The sequence below is a fragment of the Hydra vulgaris genome, chromosome 01 (genome assembly GCF_038396675.1).
Source record: "Hydra vulgaris chromosome 01, alternate assembly HydraT2T_AEP".
Taxonomy (NCBI): domain Eukaryota; kingdom Metazoa; phylum Cnidaria; class Hydrozoa; order Anthoathecata; family Hydridae; genus Hydra; species Hydra vulgaris.
Window position 1 is genome coordinate 72,448,473 of NC_088920.1, and position 19,156 is coordinate 72,467,628.

The window sequence follows — 19,156 nt, forward strand, 5'->3', positions numbered from 1 at the left end:
ACGTTAAAAGAAATTGAGGAGGCTTTCTTATCTTTAAAAATAAACAAATCGCCGAGTGATGATAAAATTAGATATTCCATCAATATAGTAATTTTAAATAAAAAACATATCATCAAACCTCTGTTTCATATTATGAAAATTTCAATAAATGAAGGTGTATTTCCTGATACATTAAAAGTAGCTAAAGTGTACCCAATCTATAAAGGCAATGATAGTTCTGATACCTCAAATTATAGACCTATATTCGTATTATCCGTTTTTTCCAAAATATTCGAACGCGTTATGTATAAAAGAATTTATGCCCATTTCACAAAAAACAGTCTCTTTTACTTTAAACAGTTTGGGTTTCAAAATAATATTTTAACGGAGCATGCCATTACTGAATTAGTTGACCAAATAACTTACGGTTTTGAAAAAAATAAGTTTACACTAGGAATTTTTATAGATCTGTCAAAAGCATTTAACACAGTAGACCACTCTATACTCTTAGGAAAAATAAATTAGTATGGTGTAACAAACAAAACTTTTTCTTGGATAAAAAGCTACCTTACTGACCGAAAACAATATGTGATAAATCCGGATTCTGGTGCATTAAATATTCTGAGTGGAGTGCCACAAGGTTCAATTCTCGACCCTCTCCTTTTCTTAATATATATAAACAACTTCTGTAATGCATCTGCAAATTTAATTTCAATTATGCATGTTGATGAAATTAATTTGTTTATGTCCAATAGTGATATTAATCAGCTATATAGTGAAATGAATATTGAGCTGTTAAAAGTAAATAAATGGTTCAGAGCAAATAAACTCTAAATAAACGCAGACAAAACTCAATATACATTATTTTATAAAAAACGCAGAAAGAAAACCTGTCACTTAAATTACCATTCTTTATATAAATAGTAAACAAATTAAAAAATAAGAATGTGTAAAGTACCTAGGAGTCCATGTAGATGAAAACTTATCTTGGCTTTCCCACATAAAATACATTGAACCAAAAATTAAAAATACTATTGGTATAATATATAGAGTTAGTCCTTTAACCAATACTAAAAGTCTTAAATTAATATACTTCAGCCTAATTCATAGCTATATTAATTATAGTCAGTTCAATGTTTCTAGCAATATCATGTTCACTTGACAGAGTAGCTAATCCAGCAACTCTTTCTTGCTGCATTGACGTTCTCAAAAATGTTTTTATCATTTGAGTTTTGAAATGCTTCACTCACCGCTAGCCACGGAAACTAGAAGTGTCAAGAGGATTTATAAAGCTATAACAGTGTTGGGGACACAATCTGTTAGATTATTTTTTAATATAAAATTTAGTAAATATAGTGGCAATGTACGCTAATGATATGTAATGTAATGAAAATCTTAGCAAAAAATATTCCATTATAACTAACACAATAAATGATTTTATTCTTTACGTAAATTCTATACTTAATAACTTTGAACTTTCCATTAAAGAGTTTGAATGTACTTATAAAATGCTAAAAAACAATAAAGCGATAAACTCAGATCAAATAATTGGTAGCGTTATAATCAATTCTTACGATATCATAAAAACTATACTCTTTCAGGTCTTCAGTTGTTCAATAAAACAAGAAATATTTTCTGATCAACTAAAGTTAGCCAAAGTTGCACCAATATTTATGGAGGGACATGGGAGGTGGAGTAAGAGGTACTAGCATATATAACTCAATTCCAATTTCTGTACCTTCTGGGTTTTCAAAGATTCTTGATAGGATTCTTTAAAATAAAATTTATAATTAAATCATAATAAATTATAAATAATCATCTTTTTATAAATAAAATACTTGATACAAATAAATAAATACAAGACAATCTGGAATTAAAAGAAATAGTTCGACAGAATATGCAATGCTTCAATTGACTAGAAATATTGCAGGTTTGTTTGAAAAATCACAGTTTTTCTCCTCGAGTTTTCATTGATCTATCATAAGTTTTTGATACGATAGATTACGAGGTTCTTATTTTTAAAGTTAGATTTTTTCTTGTGTTCATTTTGATAAAAAAACTTGCACTGAAAAATCATATTGAAACCTTGCGCAACAAATTTCAAAAAATATTGGAATATTAAACAAAGTAAAAAATTTTGTAAATTAAAAAAAAAAAGACGATAAAAGTTTTTTGTAGTTGTGGATATGGAGAAGTTAGTGATGAATAATGTTTTTGGCATAAAAACTTTCAATGGGCACATTTGGCAGGTTATTTTAGCAACTTCATCATCAAATTTGTTCGATTCATTATGGGTTTGACATTTAGATGAATAGCCTGTTGTCATTTTAGTTTTTTTATCGTTAGATTTTAAATATTTGATTACTCTCTCAGTTTCTTGTACTCTTTGTTTATGTTAATGCTGAAGTTTATTAAACGCATTATGATTTTCATTACCAATCATTGTCAACCGTACAGTTTGCTGATCAGCAATGATGGTTATCAACTGTTACCATGGATTCAATGAATTGTAGGTTTAAATTTGCAAAAACAAAGTAAATAATCTTGCATGAAGCAAAATTAAACGGCTTGTTCGTAATAAAATATTTTTAATTTAAAAGTTTTGGAAGCATCATTTTGTCTTTGTTTGTTTCCTTGTGGGTCACAACAGGAAATGAAGCTTTGCGCAACAAATTTTTATTATTGCCATTCAGTTTTTTTTATAAAACTAATGCACCATTGTAGGTACAATTTGTGTAATGCTTAAACAGTATTTCATAAATCAGCAAAGATAGGCAGCATAAAGCCTGAAAATTTTTCAAAAAAGTATAATAAATACAAAAACAGAAACCAATAAAAAAAGCTTCAAACGTTATCCACTTAAATGTTATCCACTTAAATGTTATCCACTTAAACGTTATCCACTTAAATGTTATCCACTTAAACGTTATCCACTTAAACGTTATCCACTTAAATGTTAAATTTTTGCAACAATTTCGAATTTGTTTGTAACTTTTGTAATATTGGATTTTATATCTGACCACTTTTTTATTTTCTTATTTTTTGGCCGCCTAAAAAGATATTTAGTTGATTTTTTTTGTTTAAGTTGATTTAAATGTAATGCCAGTTGTACAATGTTAGCAATCAAGATCGAAAAATGGGTAAAACGTTGAAGTAGTTCATAAGAAAAACTATTTGTGTATGAAAATCAATGTGGCATCTTCGAAGTTTTCTGGGAAATTCTCTTTTTGAATTAGACAAAAATTGATTTTTGTTTTCTTCAAAATAGTATAACACGTCAAGTCTAAAATAAATATAAAGGAAATTTAAAACCAATCAAATGAAAATAATGGGAAAAAAAAATTAAAGCTGGCAAAAATGAGATGAAAAAAGTTATTATATTGATTTTACAACTTTTGTTTATTAATTATTTTTCTATAAAGTTACTGTTGCAAGTATATCTTTCTCATATCTTACTTATAATAATCAATAAAAATGAAATTCATAACAAAATTGTATTTTATTTAATTTTTTCCTTTACAAAAGGAAAACTTCTTCTGAATAAGTTTTACGAAAAATTATTAGAATATATAGAAACAATTAAAAATAATGAAATCGTTATTTTTGTAGATTGCAGTGTTCAAAACTTTGAATGTAATTTTTGTAGATTCCAGTGTTCAAAACTTTGAATGGAATTTGCAAACCAGATTTGAATAGCTTAGAAGCACTGTGAAAAGCTGGGTTTTATTTGTTTTTGTAAAAATGAAGATTTTATTTCTCAACGTTTGTTAAATAATAATGATGATGATGATGATGATGATGATGATGATGATGATGATGATGATGATGATGATGATGATGATGATGATAATGATGATGATGATAACAAAAACAACAACAACAACAACAACAACAACAACAACAACAATAATAATAATGATAATAATAATAATAATAATAATAACAATAATAGTAATAATAATAATAATAGTAATAATAACAATAATAGTAATAATAATATTAAAAATTGTTGAATGTTTAAAAAAAATAAAATTGCAATTGAAAATCTTTTTAATGACGTACAAGTTAGGATTGGTAATAATTGGTAATAATTTATTAAAACAACGTTTATAATATTAATTTTGTTATAGAAAAATTAATTTTTTTATAATAAACAACCTCTAAAACTTTTTTTTTTTTTCGCAAACGTCGTAAAATAATAAAGCTGTTAAGTAATTCTAAATCTGTCAGCAACGATGCTAACCTAAATAAAACAGTGGAGAAACAAACAAAGACAAGAGATTCATAAACAATTTTGGCATCAAACAGCGAAGTTTGAAAGAGACATTTATAAAACTTAGATATAAGGAGTTTCAGGTCACGTATGTGATTTTAATCACGTCTTTATAAGTCATTTATATGATTTGTTTTAATAAACTATTTTGTCGATTTTTTTTATACGTATAAAAGATTAAAACATAAAACAGATTGTCTTGAGGTATTTTTATAGTTAAATACTATGGTTATAACAAATATTTGGGCATGGTCATGGCAAATCTATACAAGTTAGTAGGACAGTTTTTAATGTAATAAAATGTCCTAATATAACATAGTCATAAATATTGGCATTTACCTAAAGCACGGAATGGTCAGAATTAACTGACTTGATGACGATAAATTAAATAAATGACCAAATATTGTTTTCACTTTTCTCTAAATTAATTATTAAAGACCCGCGTTCATATGCAAATACAAAAATGATAAAATTTGTAAGGGTTCAGTTTTTATTTAATGACTCGTGTTTCTTCGAAACTAACTAACTAAATTAATACAAATGACATTTTATAAGCACGTTGAGCAATTTGCGGTAATGTGTTTTTTAAAATGTAACAAAACGCGTCAAGCTGGGTGCTTTCAAAATTAGCAATGTAATTATGCGCAGCCTGAGTTAGCTAGATTTTACATATCAACAAAATTAAAATGTTTTGTAGAAATTATTACTCGTAGTTGATTTTTTACATGTTACACAATTTATTTCAAGTTATATTGCCTATATTATATCAATGCCATTTAACGTTTTCAGTTTTTTTTTATTATAAATATAATGCATGAGTAAAATATTTAAGTTTTAGTTTATCAAATTTAAGAAATAACATATTTTTGAACACAACACAGGGTTTTGCCTATCATTCTGGATGGCGGAGAAAAGTACTTCACGTAAAATACTTATAGCACTCGATGAAAGCGAAAATAGCGAGTTTGCTTTCAAATGTAAGTTTTTAGACTGATTGAATTTAATTTCATATTTTAAAATTTTTTTAATTAAAAAATTAGATTTTTTAAGTTGTATTGTTTAACAACATTTACTTAAATAATTGTTTATTTATTTTCAATCATTAATATGCTTACAGATTATGCAGCCACACATAATGATATTTACATAAATTAGTTTTTTTTAACAATATCAACACTAAATTGTATTTTTTGTAATTTAAAATCACTAGTCTAAAAGACTCTGATTTTGATGTTGCCTAAAATCACTCTCAGAGTGATTTTGGACAACATTTCTTGGCTTGAAATAATAAGACTAATAAAAAAATAATTACAAATGCATTTAATGATTACTTTTCTTCAATTGCAGATATTCTTGCTAAAGGAGTTATACCTCCTAAATTTCACTTCAGCCACTATCTAAAAAACCGAAATCCTGATTCATATTTTATATATTCACAGTTACTTCTCAAAAAATAAATTACTATATCTGTCTCATGAATACATAAAAAGCACTGGACCCAATACTTTAAAAATAATGATCTTAGCTATCAAGAATCAAACATAGCTTGAGTATTATAATAAATCAATCTTTTCAATATTTCCTGACTTATTTTAAGTTACTGAAGTGGTTTTTATTTTTAAAAGCGGCTGTAAACAAAGTCATTGTATCTATTGGCCTATATCCTTACTCTCAAATACAGGGAAATTAATTAAAAAGCTTATATATAACAGGTTATTCAGTTTTTTAAATATATCAAATAGCTTATAAAGTCTGCAATCGGAAGGAAATACTCTATTAACCAAGCACTCATAGCTATAACCATATGCAAGGCTTTGGACCAAAAACAGTTTGCTGATAGAGTGTTTGTTGATTTGTTAAAAGCATTTGATACTGTCAGCCTTGAAGTTCTATGTCCACAACTATATCATTTATGGTGTAAGGGGAATCATTCTAAACTGTTTTAGTTCATATCTTAACCCTCATCCACAAAGTGTTACTATTGGTAATATCTCTTCCACTACTAATTTTACGTCTATAGGTATTCCTCAGGGTTCAACTCTGGGTCCCCTTACTTTTCTTATCTATATAAATGATTTAAACATGTGTGTTAAGTATCCGAAAATCTTTTTGCTGATGACCCCAACCTCCTGATAGTAGGCAAATCTTAAAAAAGCTATATAAATATCTAAATTATGACCTGATGCCCATGGTTTAATGGTAACGATCAAACCTAACCATTGAACCATGTTCAATGGTTCATTGAACCATGTTTATTGAAGCATGTTCATTGATCCATATTTAATTGTAGTCTTTCCATGCCTTTAAAACAAACACATGTTGATATAAACAAACAGTATTGCATTATGTCAATCAATTCACTGTTGAAACTCTTCCTGTTGAAACTAAAAAAATTATTTCTTAAATGATATATAGAAATGCTTTCATAACCCATATAAAAAGTTTTTCCTCATTAAAAATATGAACAATTTTCTGTGCATTTTAATAAACAAGACAAACTTTTTAATTAATAAAACCATTTTATTAATTCTAAACAATACATGTTTCGACTATCAATAGTCATCTTCAGTTGAAGTTTAATTTTTAAATTTGTTTAAATACCTATATAGGTGATTATTTCAATACCAATTAAAAATGTAATTATCTGTGTACAAACTATTAATTTAATTACAAAAATACAACAAAAACTATTATAAGAATAACAAGTCATACTAAAAAACAAATAGGAAGTGACGAAAGAATAGGTTAATAAAAAAAAAAAAATACATAGAAAGTAATAACTAACAGAAAGTGTCAATTGGACATGGTTGACCTGTTTGTTCATACCAGGTTTTAACCATTCTATAAACATGCTTTCTTTAAGTTTTAATCCGAACTTATTAGATGCTGAATCTAATAAGTTCGAATTAAAACCAACATTCAATTGTATACATGTGTTTTTTTACACACGTATACAATTGAATGTTAATAAATTAAATTAGTAATATCAGAAAAAATTACAAAATTTTTAATAAAAATTGTGTTTTTATAATAAAAATTGTGTCAATTTTTTTTTGCCAACCTGATGCCAAGCTCTAACAGTTTGAGGTTGGCAATTTATTGCTGACCTCATTTTTCCTAATTCCAAGAATTAAGTTCAGCTGATGCTATTGTTTAATTTGCTTTGCTATTTTTATTTGAGTGTTTTAAGGTTCATTGGGGCTCTTCTTTTTAAATTTTGGTTCGCCTACATTTTATATGTGTATGTCAAGATTTCTATCTTGAAACAATAAAAAACAAACAAAAAGAAACACTTAAAAAGACTTGTTTTCATTCTTCTATTTAGTATACCATTTTGTCATTCTATTTAGTATACCATTTTGTCAGACATAAGTATTTATCATTTTTTATTAGATGTAAAGCTTTTGTTGCAAAACTTCTGCAAATGATAAAACTGATTCAAAAATTTGTTTTATTTCAAAACCTTAAGTTTGTGACTACTTGTGTGTATGTAAAAATTTAAATAGAGCTAAATACAGTTTTGCTTGAAATTGACTACACTAATTTATCAAAAGCATTCTTTTGATATATCGCTGAACTTTTATAGTTGAATCTTTGCAATAAAATGTTAAATTAGTTTGCATTAAGCCCTTTTGATGTATCAATAAACTCCAACATCATGGCTACAGAATGCGTGAATTTGTTACTAAGTGTTATTGATATTTCTTAAAAGACTTGTTTTCGTACCTCTATTTTGTATATCACTTTATCAGTATTGTCTTAAAATAATCTTTGTATTTTTTAAATCTAAAGTATACATATTTGTTTCAGAATTAGAAAAAATCCAAGGTTTAAAAAAATATCCAACCCAAATGGTTTTTTTTGTCTTTTATTGTGTTTTAGGTTTTTTTTTGTTTTTTTTTTAAAACTGATTGTAATTCCATATTTTTTTATAATTGTATCTGGACTGTAATTTATTTTTCAACTTTATTAACTCCACATTGCTCCTACAGTGTCCACTAGATCAAGGAAGCTACTAATTTTTTAAAAATAGTTACTTTGTTTGCAAATGTATTACAAATTTTTAACCAACATGTTAAACATATTACTTCAAACACTAATTTGCGCAAGTTAATAAAATGTTATCTGCAAGTTTGCAACCTGATGTTGCAAATTTGTAGATTATTTACTTGTAGATCATTGTAGAACATTTTTGCATTATAGAAGATAATTGTTAGCCTAATCGCAACTTTATTTTTTACAGAACATTATACTATCCAGCTTCCTAGAAAAGTTCTAGGCTTGATCAACACTATGCAGTAAATACCTTAGTTTTCTGATTTTATACAAGCACATTTGTATTTTTAAAACAGGGTGAGAATCTTATGGTAAATCCATAGTTTTTTACTTTATTTACAGCTGTTTCTAGGTCTTCTTGATTGTAATTTGTTTTATAACTTTGGCTATTTTTCTTTCTTTTTTTAATTTTCAAGAATAGTTCCTAAAATTAGCAAAAATAACTTAACTTTTTGATTAAAAAAATCTTTAAATAAGCACATAATTATATAAAGTCAAGCTATAACCTAAATTGTGGTTCTATTAGAACAATGCCTGAACTTATAAGAAAACCTGAACTTGATATCTAACAACTTTTATGGTGTTCTGATAATGGTGCTATTCTTGAGATTAATTTACCTAACGTCAAACTAAAAATTACATTGACATTTGGGCATGCTCTGCCACAGTTAGCCTTAACTAAATTTAGGTTTTCTGAATTGTGTCCAAATTAATTTCAACGTTTTCTGAAAGAGTATAGTTTACTGATCACTATGTATATAGTCCACCAAATCAGAAAACTCCTATTAAGTTTTTATGGCATTTTAAAGATTTTTTCACGTCTTTTATTTTGCACCTTTTTTTGGTCCACCATGTTTTCATTCAAAATTTTATTGTAAAAGTTACAGACAATTTATTGGAAATGAATAAGACAGATGGTATTGTGTTATATTACATAGTTTAAGAGTGGATAATCACATAATCGGAATGTTTTAAATTATCAATTATTTACAAATATAAAATTTAAAACTATTTCTTCTTGAATTGAATCACTAAAAAATATTAACATTTAGATCAACATGTCCAAGACAAACAAGATGTTTTCCATTATAAGAACTTAATGCCCTTACTAAATTATGTCCGTAATTAGAATTATTTGCGGACACCTTGTACCGGTTCCACGAGGCAGTTTTGAAGAGGTAGTGAACACTTTCTCCTGATTGCTCCGAATAAACTCCAAGGCCCATTTTTTTTGTTTTACAGAATTCAGATACATGATTGAACAGGATATGAAATTTTGGTGTTAAAGTAATACCATGTTCCAACTTCAAATTTTTATAGCAGGCTTTTAGATTTTCGATATTAGTTTGAAAGTTTTCATCAAGTCCGGATCCAAAGCGAGACTCAACAACTAAATTTAACAACCTTAAGCATTCTTCAAAAGACTTTAATTTATTTGGCAGCTTATCATTAAAGACTTCCCACTTTTTAAGAATTTTTCGAGAAGAATTTCCATTAAATTTTCCACTATGCTGACCAGTCTTAATAATTTGCAACTGTTCGTAAATCTTCTTCATATTCATTTCTGACCAAATCCGCTCCATGTTATCCATTACATGGTTGACAGTTCCCTCCATTATATGAAGTCCGGTAAAACAGTTCTATCTACAAGAAATTCAGAGGGGTTTCCATGTACTAATACAGGGTTTATAGAGTTCTTAAAATGATGTGCACACTTAGGTTTTAAACCAGATTCTTTGAATTTTGTATAGTTGTTTTGACAGCTCTCGAAAGTTCTGTATGGAGCATTTGTCCAAGTTTCTCTTCTATTTCACTCACATACATAACAGGGATGAATTGAACTGCTACTTGGAGATATACCTGTCAGAATTTGACTAAGCTTTAAGTCGCATACCCCAATGGTCTCAACTTTTTCAAGATCTAATTTTTCAAATAATATTTTAATGTTTAAGTATCTTTCTGGGATTTCTGGAGCTACCAGAAGAAGAAATGAAGCATTTACTGACGAATCTTTAAATATTTTTTTAGACCATTTTTATATAAAGTCCTGCAAGCTGTTACCGGTTTTGTTTTAAGGTAATCTATTTCAACTTTGCCTTAATTTTCAAAAATTTCATTGAGATTAACTATATTTAAACAAAATTTAATAAAACCACTTCCTCTGTCAACAGCAATTTTTAGCAAATGATTCTTAGAATCAAACACATTTAAGATCCAGGAGTAGTTTAATAAAAAGAGTAACATTGCAGTACGCAACTGTAATATTTTTATACTCCTAAGTTTTATCTTTGTTTTTAAATTCAAATAAAATATTTTTTTCGGTAAATAATGGGAGAAGATGACTGTCCAAATCAGAGACACAGTCTTTCTGTCCAGGTTCTACAGCGTTTCTTCGTTTTTTAACAACTCTGTAATTATTAATTTTTTTATATAAGTTTTACTCCAAATATTGCATCATTTTATTGTGCAGAATTAAATTTGTATTAGTATTGTGAATTTACCATATCATATTAGCAAGTTTTATCATTTGATGGTTACTTAAGGAAAGAGAATTCTGAATATAAAGAAGATTTTTGTGAGCAAAATTGGTTGTTTTTGGAGTATTCTCAGATCCAGTAAATAGTTTCAGTTACTATCTCCTGTCTTCAATGAAACGGTGTTACCAGTTTCACTACATAGCTTTTCTTTAATATCGTGAGAAGCCATTTGTTCCTTGACATCTAAATAAGTTACAAAACTATGGAGACTGAATGAAAAAGGTTTCGACAACTTTACATTGTTAAAAAGGTTATAGGTTCAAAAGCTTACAAAGGTTTTTTTAAATTAAAATTATTATTTTTAATTTATTATTCTTAACATTTGTTTCACTTATCTCTCTATTAGTAACGCAAATTAAAAGGGTTTTTCTAATACCTTGATATCCGGATGCAGCTGATATGTTATTTCTGAAAAAAAAATTACATTTACAAACTTGCTTTCTATAGAACATGGTATACAACCTTTCACAGTCAAATAATTAAAGTTATGAAAAAGTTTTCTACCTGAGCATTGTTGTATTGGATTTATGATGCAGTCCTCTTTTAACTTTAGTCAGATAAGAACTACACCGCGGACAAATAGCTGTCGTTTTAAAACTCTTTATACCAGATTTTTTCTTGGGTACCCTTTCCTGCGTTCTTGTGATTTTGCATATTTTACAGCTGCAAGTTTTTAGTTTCCTGAAATTATATAAAAAGTTATAATTTTATATTTCTTTACAACAGATATACAAATAAAATTTTACCCATTTCGTGTTTTAGCCGGGATAGTCATCTTTGACCAGTCAATGTCAAAATTAATTTTCTGCCTGAGATCAACAACATTTGTTCTTTCAACTATACCCCTACACCTTAAAAACATTTTTTTTAAATTAACATTTTTTTTAACTTTAATTTAGTTTAGTTTTTTTACCACATTTTTGGAATAATTTAACATTAACATAAACCTTATCATCAAGCAAATGTGTAAATACTTGTTGGCTAAATTGTCGAAACAAAATATAATAATGATGTGCAATAGCATGCCTTCCTGGTCAAACCTGCAACAAACGACACTTTAGCCCAGTTCAAATTTAAGAAATTAGAATCTGGTAATTAAGAATAAAAATTCTTTATTTCAAAGATAATAAATTATTATTACCTTAGAGGATTTTATCTTTATTCCATTGGTTGAGGTTACTCATCGCTCATTTGAGGGTTTCTCGGTCTCACATCTTATTGCAGTAAGGTAAGATGCTTTTTCTAAATGTCTTTGAATTTTGTGGTTTGTCACAAAGTTTGCTCTATCGATAAACCGTAAAGCACCTTGTCGTATCAAGCCTTTACAACCTTGTAATACTGCTTCCCTATTTCTTGTATAAACTTTGCAGTATATTTCAACAGCGTATGTAATTCCGTTGGTAATTTCAGTTCTAAAGCCTATTACCTCTTCAACTTTCCATTTCATAATTGTTGGCAACCTTACTTTGTTTCCTTTTGGAATATCCGTGATTGCGGACATTCTAAACAGCAGAAGTGTTTTTAATTAATTTAAGATAAATACTAGTTAATAAAAAACCTATACTATATACAAAAATGAATTTAAAGAAATCTCCATTATGAAAATTTATTTTTATTATAAACGAAGTGTGGAATATTATTAACAATAAATCAAATGAATCTTACTTGACATTTTTACAAAATTAAAAATATTCAGACGCTTAAACTTTCTTAAAGTTATTTCCTAATTTTCTATTCCCATTCCATTTGCACATTTTTATATTTACATTGTGTTTCCACGCGCACTTAATTAAAATAGTTAACATTCCATTATTGAAATTAGCTGTAACGACTTGACACTAATAGCTGTAACGACTTGTTCATTCATTAGTGCAAAATGGAAAAATGCTGACAAAACAGCAAAACAGAAACATGCAGAAAGCAAATGACATAATGCTTATATTTTATATAAGTACTTTGTATAAGGATATAATTATAAGGAAGACAGAGTTTTACTGATAAATCAACAAGTTTTATCATTACCTAAAAAAATTAATTACAAACATTTTATAAAAAAACCATATAAAAGCTTATTATTTTTTCCATCCCAAACTTTTAAACGAGTGTGATTTTATACTCTCGTTATAAGCTGAGCAAGCGTTTTTTATCGCGTCTAGTAGGTTTAAAAATACTGTTTATGGGCGTGTTTTGCAAGCGTGACGCCATCTCGCCTGCTTCATCACAAGCCCTGTATGTGTATATATATATATATATATATATATATATATATATATATATATATATATATATATATATATATATATATATATATATATATATATATTCTAAAATTTTTTTGTTTTAGTTTATTTAAATGATATATCAATGCCCAATGATGAAGTTATATTTTTACACATTTTTAACCCTCCAGCACCACCTGCATTTAGTGCGAAGAGTAAGTTTGTTTTTTAAACACTTGCAAATATATTTACTTTCTATTTAAATATTTTATATTAAGAATTTAGTTTATTATTTTTTTTACTTTGTTATATAACCTAATAATAAGAAAAGTATTCTATTGCAATATTATTAAAACTCTCAAATAGGAAAAACAAAATTTTTTTGATGTGAATGTGAAAGAAAAAGGTTCTCAATTTCTCAATATGGGCTGTGGCCAAAATTTGCCTAAATCGGGTCAATGCTGTCAAAAAAGCCTAGAATAGCTCCTCATATATATATTATTAAAATTCAATAAATACGGCTGCATATAAACGTTTTTGAAAAAATATATATTTGTTTTTATTTCAATATATATATTATTCGATATTACGCTGATCTATTGTAAAAATCGTTACAAAGAAAATCGTTATAATAAAAACAAACCATTAAAAAGATAACATTAAAAAGAGCACGAGAAAATACAAAATAGGATTAAATGTTGAAGTCAGATAATCTAATAAAAAATGGCCCCCAAGCCATATAATTGGTTTATGTCTACAAGCAAATGTTTTGTTAGAGTCTTTAAGTTGTTGATGTCATTATTTAATATTTCAATAATAACTGGAATAGCTTTGTTAATGGGTTTGGACAGATATGAATTAACTATATCAAAAGAAACTTGAACTTCATTGGGATCTATTTTCCAATGTCTGGCTTCATTAACAAAATTATTTGAATTAATAATTCTATTTTTGTTTTTGTTTAGTGTTAGTTGAATAATATTAATGAGGTATTTGGAGGTTCCTAAAGGTGGTGTGTTGATTGTTGATACAACAGGACGCATTGGGTAATCTTTTTTGGGTTTGCGCTCTTTAATCATTCCATATATTCTAGGTGGTGCGCAATCTGATGAATACATTTTAAAATACGTAGTTGTGTTTAACTTAGTTGTGTTTAACATTGTGTTTAACTTGTGTTTAACCCTCTTTTCTTAATTTATATTAAATTGTTTTGTAAATTTCGTAGTAAGTGTGGGTGTTGGGTCATCAATAATTCTGCTATTTTTAATTTGTTCTTCTAATTTAAGACATGCATCCCTCTTGTATAGTAATGTAAAACCTGTGCCTTTATCAAAGGGATAAATCCCAATATCCGAATTCATCTTTGATTTTCTTATAGAAATATGTTGTTGTTTAGTTAAATTATCTTTTAATCTTAGTTTTAATGATTTTATCAAAATTTTAGAACAGTTTTATCTTAGTGATTCTGCCTTTGTTGATTTATCCTGTTTTTTAAGTCGCAAAGCGCACATTTTTATTATACCTGGTGACGCTGATCACAATAGATCAGCAAAATATCAAATTATATATATATATATATATATATATATATATATATATATATATATATATATATATATATATATATATATATATATATATATATATATATATATATATATATATATATTGAAATAAAAACAAATATATATTTTTTCAAAAAAGTTTATACGCTGCCTATTTATTGAATTTTAACAAAATTGTATGGTATAATAAGAAAATGACTTTCAAAGATTATAAATATATATATATATATATATATATATTTATATATATATATATATATATATATATATATATATATATGTATTAATTAGTAAAAACGCTTATCTTATTTTTTTCTTCAACATGTTGTTTTGCCATCAATGGGTTTATTTGGAAGGCGAAACAACTTGTTGAATAAAAAAATTAGATTTTACAATTGTTTTTACAAATTTATTATTGCTATGTATTTAAGAACATTAAGCACTTTATTTGTAGAATGCACTTAAATAATTTAAATATATATATATATATATATATATATATATATATATATATTATATATATATATATGTATATATATATATACACACACACACACGCAGGGGCTACTCTTGGGGGAAAAGGGTACCTTGGGCAGTGGTACCTCTGTCCTGAAAATATTTTGCAGAAAATCTGCGGTTTTTTGCGAAAAAAATCAATATTTACTGTAAAAAAAAAAAAAGATCCTTAAATTTTAATTTGGGCCCCGCATTTTTTGTACAAAATGACGATATTTGCATACGCGTTTGGCAGTTTTAAGTTAAGCAAAAACTTTTTATTTTAGAAAATTTAAGTTTAATCAGTTTATTCAGAGAATTCTAAGTTGTTATTAAAAAAACATTTTTTTGAGAGTTTAGAGTTTTAACTGTGAAAACTGTTATCTTGATCACTATCTAAAGAAGATCTTGTATAATCAAAGAAGGTCTATTAAAATTAAAACTAGTTCTACACCCTTTACAAAATAAGGAATAGTTTACATCTTTACAGGGCCACGTATGTATTTTCCTTTCTAACAACCTTAATCTATATTGAGTTTATCCCACTATGTATGTCTAAACTAATGAGCATCATGAACTAATTTGATAAATCCATGTTTTAATAGTCAACATTTATTTCAATATTCCAATAAATGTGTAATCCTGTTGAAGGTTTTTTTACCTGCATCTGCTTTGATTGTACTTACCAATTTTGTTTTTAGTATTTGTCAATAATTTGTTTTTATAATTTGCTCACGGTTCACAATATTCAAGTTTCATTGTTTTACAATATATTGCAATTAGATTCCAAATATTGCTTTTTCACTGGTATCCAGTGTTTCACAGGAAGACGTGTGATCATGCGGAATTATATAACCATTCAAAAAATACTTTTTGAATTATTTTTGAATGATTCGACCACTGCTTTTATCAAGTTTTTAAAGTTTAGAAATGCGTTAAAAAAACTTACTTAAACTCATCTATAAAAAAAACTTTACTTTAACACACCCTGTAAAGAACCAAAAATGTCAAAAATCATTTTTATTTATTGGCATTAATTTTCTTCAAAAGTGAAATTTTCTTGTGCAATGATACCAAAATATTACAAGCACAATTAATTAAAATAGTTTTACAATTTTGTGCCAATAGTTTCAAATATTGCTTCTATCAGAGTTAAGAATTCAATGTTTTTAACACTTGGAAACAAAATTCTCTGAAAGTTCTTTTAAACATTTTTCTGAAAATATTTCTTCTAACTTTTAAGCATGTTTGCTGTTAAATTCCACAACACAGTGTAGAAGCTGGGTTCCATACTCAGGATGTGAAGGGCTTTGCTTGAATCTTTGCCAGTGAGTCTTAAACTTTGAATGCATTGCTTCAGTTGCTTGTTCACTGAACAATCATAGTGCAGACCCATGTTGATCAATGAACTCGGAAATGTGATAAAAAACTGCATGTGCCTTTGTCACTGTAACTGGCAGAGAAAAGAATCTTTGAACTTTTCAATTTTTTCTTTGAAGTCACCCTCAAGTGACTTTCTAAAGCAGGAAGAAACAACATCTCTAAAATTGCGAAATGTTTCAATGAAACCCTGAGCTTCATAAGCACAAGCCTTTTCAGCCAGTCTTTGAAGAATATCAACATTTTGCAAGAGTTTGTGACATTCATTTTCAGCAAATTGTCCCCCGTGGTACGGCTGAAGTTAAATGTGCAACAGAGCAGGCCATTGTTTTGCTCCTGACCAAAGTTCTGAAAGATTTATGAAAAGATGATTGACAATTCCTAGTAGCAAATGTAGTTCCGTTGGTGGAATGATGTCCAAAATAAGTCTCGAGTCCTCCATGTTGATCAAAGGAGGATGAATTGTGTTGTCAAAATCATTAGCCATTTTGAATTTGGAGCCAGCAGATACAAATGATCTGTAGCTCTCTTGTATTGAACCAAAGCTTCTGGAAACTCCACATTCTGAGAGGTTGTCTGAATTAATGTTACACCAACAGCAGGGGTGTTTACTTGAATGAGACTGAATTCCACATAAGATGTTAGCAATTTTGAGATCACAAGAGATGACAAAAGAGACATCTTCAACATGGATTTGGTCCATCATCACCTTAACAGTCGCATATGTTTTAGGCACATCTTCCACAATTGCAACAATGAGTTGACGCTTCACACCTGTATCACGAGCAATTGAGTTTGTGAGTAGGTGTGAACTTTTTTTTGAGGACTTTTTGACTCATCAACTTCTTCTGTGCTTATAATGCCAAGACTAATTTTCAGAAATGAACCACTACCATCTATACCATCTATTGACTAAATGCTGAGGGGAGTAATCTCTTGAATGCAAAACATGATTTGTTAGGTCTTGCAGGTTTTTTCAATGAACCATTGATCGTTTTTCTTTTTTTCCCCTTTTCCATGGTAAAATTTGACTCTGACAAGGTGAAGAAATCTGCAAGAGTTTGTCCAGTAGCAGCAAATTTTTGCTCAAAATCTGGCTCAACTAGTCGAATCCCAGTGGATTTGTTTAGCGTTGATGCTAGAAGTCTCATTCCTGTATTGGAAAGTCCAGTGTTTAGTTGAACATTCACTAAACTTTGTGTTGTAAGAGGTGTGCTGTTTACTTTGTGAGCAATGGAAGGGCCTGAATAAAAAATGAACAAACATGTTCATGTCTTTCAAAATAATTTCACAACAAAATCTATTTCTTCTAGCTTATTGATATAAAATTCAGACCATTGTATAGGATGGTTTTCTATTGGTTAAACAAAATTCAAAGAAGTTACAATAATAGAACTATTACACGTCTATTTTGGCCACAATTTCTATTGCTCTAAATCAAAACTATGTTATTTTATAGTATTTCATTGTATTGTAACAAGTAATGTGGTATAAATAAAAAATTGCAATGCAAAATTAATTTGAATGGTATTATTTTTTAATATTTTTACCTTGCATAGCGGACAAAAAAATACTAAAAACCAGAGGAAACATATACAAATCAATGCATATTTTTGATATGTAAAGAAAAAAATGTCTCAAATCTAAATATGTACATGACAGTTTCCAGTAGACCAATTTGAAATGTATGCTGTTAACATTGCCATTTTGCATATTGCCATTTCAAGAAGTTTTAGTGCATATGTATAATATATTTTAGTATAAAGCAGCAAATTTAATATGCAAGGGGTCAAAATGATGTGTCTAAGAGATGAACTTGTTTATTCAAATGTTACCTGGTGTAACTGGAAACAATTTTCCACCAGTTCCTTGACTAAGTCTAACTGTTCCATGAGGAGAAGCTTCTTTGTTGGCAATGACAGATACTGCAATTTGCTCTGCCCCTTGAATGTCATCTTGCACCAATGACTGTAAATTTCTGTGTCTTGTTCCAGGTGTGCAAAAATGTCTGTGACCTCGAGCTATGACTGACAAACATTGGGTGCACCTTTTTTCTGCAGATGAAGGTTGTTGATTTGCACTTGATGTCTCTGGTGTTGCTCTTGATGTCTCTGGTGTTTGCACTTGATGTCTCTGGTGTTGTTCCTTAGTTTGTTGCTTAGATGAGGATTGAATGAAGATTGGATGCTATTGATTTAAATTAAGCCTACTGATTTGGCAAATGAGGTATTCAAACCTATTTGCTGTTCTTGTAAGAGGCTTTATAACAATGGAGTCAAAATTGTAAAGTGGTGGTAGTGGACTGTTCAAATCACCATTGTCTCTTTTTTGCAGAAGAATATGGCAAGTGTTGCAAATTCCTCTTGAAACTCTTTCATCCTCAAATTTCAAATCACTTTTTACAAGTTTCAGCACTTGTGCAATCATAAAGTCAGTTAATTCTCTGTCACATTTTCTCATGCACAAAAAGCAAACAGTTTTTCTGCAATCTTCATGAGTTCTGGCTTTGTTTGGCATTTTGATTTGTAACAAAAACGTTTTTCACCACTGTAAACAAAAAACTTGATATTTATAAGTCGTTTACTTTCTACTTTTTATATTCTTTGGAACCTAAAATGAATTTTTCGGGAACTAAATTACTAAATATTTTTT

General features: G+C 28.0%; 1 protein-coding gene across 3 annotated transcripts in view; it reads left to right on the forward strand.

The window, feature by feature from the left end:
• Positions 1-4,437: 4,437 nt before the first annotated feature.
• Positions 4,438-19,156, forward strand: part of LOC101238714 (universal stress protein Slr1101) — a 49,972-nt gene continuing 35,253 nt past the window's right edge. For 2 of the 3 annotated variants that reach the window (XM_065789118.1, XM_065789120.1), the window contains exons 1-3: positions 4,463-4,523; positions 5,134-5,229; positions 13,190-13,279. In XM_065789118.1, the coding sequence (XP_065645190.1) occupies positions 4,478-4,523; positions 5,134-5,229; positions 13,190-13,279 (232 nt within the window). In that variant the 5' untranslated portion in view covers positions 4,463-4,477. The other variant, XM_065789119.1, reaches the window with a different exon arrangement.